This window comes from Miscanthus floridulus, chromosome 13, assembly GCF_019320115.1.
Source record: "Miscanthus floridulus cultivar M001 chromosome 13, ASM1932011v1, whole genome shotgun sequence".
Taxonomy (NCBI): Eukaryota; Viridiplantae; Streptophyta; class Magnoliopsida; order Poales; family Poaceae; genus Miscanthus; species Miscanthus floridulus.
The window spans coordinates 25747479-25750501 of NC_089592.1; the positions used below are offsets into that span (position 1 = coordinate 25747479).

Consider the following 3023-nt stretch of genomic DNA (forward strand, 5'->3'; position numbering starts at 1 on the left):
TGGCTAGTGGACGATGCAGTCTTGAGATGTTATAGTTGTACGAGACCTTCCTGAGCTCCTTTTAGTGGCATCCTAAGCACCGGATCGAGGGATCCTTCGGGTCGTGCCTGATATCATTTTGCCATGTTGTGGAGTCCAAACGGAAAAGGACCCAACTTCTTGAAAGAACTCTGAGTGTATTCCGAGTTGTTTTCTTGATAGGCTAAGGCCGCATTCTGGAGCCCCACCAAAAAAGAACTTGGTTTCTCGAAAGAACTTGGTAAAGACTCCATCTCGGATGTGGAGCCTGAGTTTGAGTCGGATGCGCGAAGCCGCGAAATCTGAGTTGGATCAGACATCACGAGCTGTGCGAATCTTCCGACGAGTTGGTCTGTCATAGTCGCCGAAATAGAAAGGTCTTCCTGGTGATCCGAATCTTTGAGTTGACGGTTTTGGAGCTTGCCGTCATCGCCTGCCTCGTAGATCCATGAACCGAAGATGAAGGTTGATTCCATCGAGAAGATCATGTTGTCGAGATCCGTTGAACTCTCGGATGCAAATTCGCCGAAAGCCCCTACCTGGCGCGCCAGCTGTCGATGTTTCACCACCGATAGCCTACCACAGGCCTCCTCAGGGTAGTTTGTTTAGGCTTCAGCGTATGCAGAACTCGACGGTAAACGCCAGAGGCAGTCGATTTATCCTGGTTAGGACCCTCGATCGTGATCGAGTAATAGCCCTACGTCCAGTCGGCGTTTGCCTTTACGTTGGATTGATTGTCAAGTGTTGTGTTTCGTTGTGTTCTTTGTCCTCTCTCCAGGAACTCCGCCCTCCTCTATATAGTCAGGAGGCCTAGAGTCCTAGTCGGTTTACAATGAGGTTCCTAGTACGATTACAGAATAATAATACTACTAAGTTTACAGGGAAAAAATCCTAGTTAGACTAGATCTTCTTCCTTCCTTATGGGGTATCCGGTGGGTCCCGTATCGACAATTTGTTACTGTACTGCGTGTGAAAATATTAAAATCGAGGTAGGTTTGCAAAGTTCTTTGGTAGGTTGAACTTGGACTTTTTCAGTCATTAACAAGTTCACGTCGCCACACTTGCCGTTGTGGCAGCCTATATAAACACACCATACCCATGCCCAAAGCATCAACATAGAGACGCAAACTCAACAAGAAGCTCTCTATAGCTGAGTTCGGAGAGCACAAACATAACAGCTAGCGAGAGGAATATTAAACCAGATGGCTCCCACCACCTACTTTCTCCTCGTTTCTTTTCTAGCATTGGTCACTTCCCAGGCCATTGCTTCTGACCCTAGCTCGCTCCAGGACTTGTATGTAGCTGACATACATTCTATAGATATGCATGCACTCACTTTAAGTCATGATATATTCTTGTACTAAACTGAGGATCAAATAATAATCATTTGTCACAACAAACATTATACTTTTTATGTATTTCCTAATATTTTCTTTCCTTCGTCTTTGTATATGCAGTGAAGGTGAGTGGATTTGTTAGCAAGGACCCCATGGCCGTGAACGCAGCTAACTTTTTCAAGGCAGCAAACCTTGACAAGCCTAGGGACACCATGAAAAGCAAGGTCGGATCCAATGTCATGCTACCTGGACTCAACACCCTCGGCATCTCGTTGGCTCGCATCGACTACACACCATTAGGTCAAAATTCGCCACACACCCACCCCCGTGCCACAGAGATTCTCACAGTGCTTGAGGGTGCACTCTATGTTGGATTTGTCACCTCTAACATAGACAATGGTAACAAGCTATTCGCCAAGGTTCTCAATAAGGGTGACATGTTTGTATTCCCCCAAGGGCTCATACACTACCAATGCAACCTGATCCCTGACAAGACAGTTGTCGCAATCGCTGCACTACGCAGCCAGAACCCTAGGGCTATTACTATTGCCAACGCAGTCTTTGGATCAAAACCACCAATCTTAGGTGATGTCTTGGCCAAGGTTTTCCTAGTGCAAAAGGGAACAATTGATTGGCTCCAAGCTCAATTCAGGGAGAACAACCACTACTAAGTAAATTGAGGCTCACTTCATTGTACGAAGATACGTTTATATGCATTTTGCACACTACTATGGTAAGCATTTGTACGGGTGGCTGGAGATGGTTTGTAGAGGTGGTTTTGCCAGCCGCCCCTACCACACCATCTATACAAATCAAGGGTTTGTAGGGGCGGTTACCAAGCCGTCCCTACAAATCGATTTTTAGAGGCTGCTTGTGTCACCAGCCGCCTCTATAAAAATGATTTGTAGGGGCGGTTGTAACACTAGCCACCCCAATAATTCCCATTTGTAGGGGCGGTTCACTCTACAGTACATTTTTACACACACAAAATAAAATTCCAAAATTCAAATCTGACCAGAACATGTATACATAAATATATCTATATAATATATAATTCACAAGGACATTATATCAACAGCTAATTGACAAGAAGATATATACATTATAAACCCATAATAATCTAGATTACTTCATTACAAATACATAATAATTTAAATTTGTTCATTATAAACCATAATAATTTAGATCAGATAATTTAAATTCTTAGAACTTCCCAACATCGAGCCACGTACTCAGAGAAGTGCAGATCATTAATTTCATATGCCAAAATATCACTGATGTAGCGCAATGTATTTACTAGTGCACTCTCCCTTGCTTCATAATATCGCTCACAAGGTCTATTAACCTGGATCATCATTTGTCGAGAACCTTCTCTCCTAGTCACAAGAACATTTTCATGGATCCCTCTGCAGTGAGAACAGGGCCACCATATTCCGATCTATAACGACGCAATTGATGCATGGCATGGTTTATAATGGCTTCAAAGCTACCACTTGCGTATGTTACGCCATTCTCCTCAATCTACCGCTGTTGGAAAAAATGTGGTTATGAGAACCATGCATATATATATAGACATAACAATTAATCTGGATATAAGTTATGAGACTGACCACATCATTTATGTTGTACTCAGCAAGCTATGCACAATAATGCCCAATATCGTGGCGG

General features: G+C 43.5%; 1 protein-coding gene across 1 annotated transcript; it reads left to right on the forward strand.

Annotated features, from left to right (window-relative positions):
* The first annotated feature begins 1220 nt into the window (after positions 1–1220).
* Positions 1221–2026, forward strand: LOC136499613 (germin-like protein 8-5). Its single transcript, XM_066495209.1, has 2 exons — positions 1221–1333; positions 1471–2026. The coding sequence occupies exons 1-2, from the start codon at positions 1221–1223 to the stop codon at positions 2024–2026; spliced, it is 669 nt and encodes a 222-aa protein (XP_066351306.1).
* The last annotated feature ends 997 nt before the right edge of the window (positions 2027–3023 follow it).

Bases quoted from the DNA above. Each gene is read 5' to 3' on its own strand.
- LOC136499613 (XM_066495209.1), top strand. From the start codon at position 1,221: ATGGCTCCCACCACCTACTTTCTCCTCGTTTCTTTTCTAGCATTGGTC. The intron at 1,334-1,470 runs TATAGATATGCA...CGTCTTTGTATA, and splicing joins TATGTAGCTGACATACATTC to TGCAGTGAAGGTGAGTGGAT.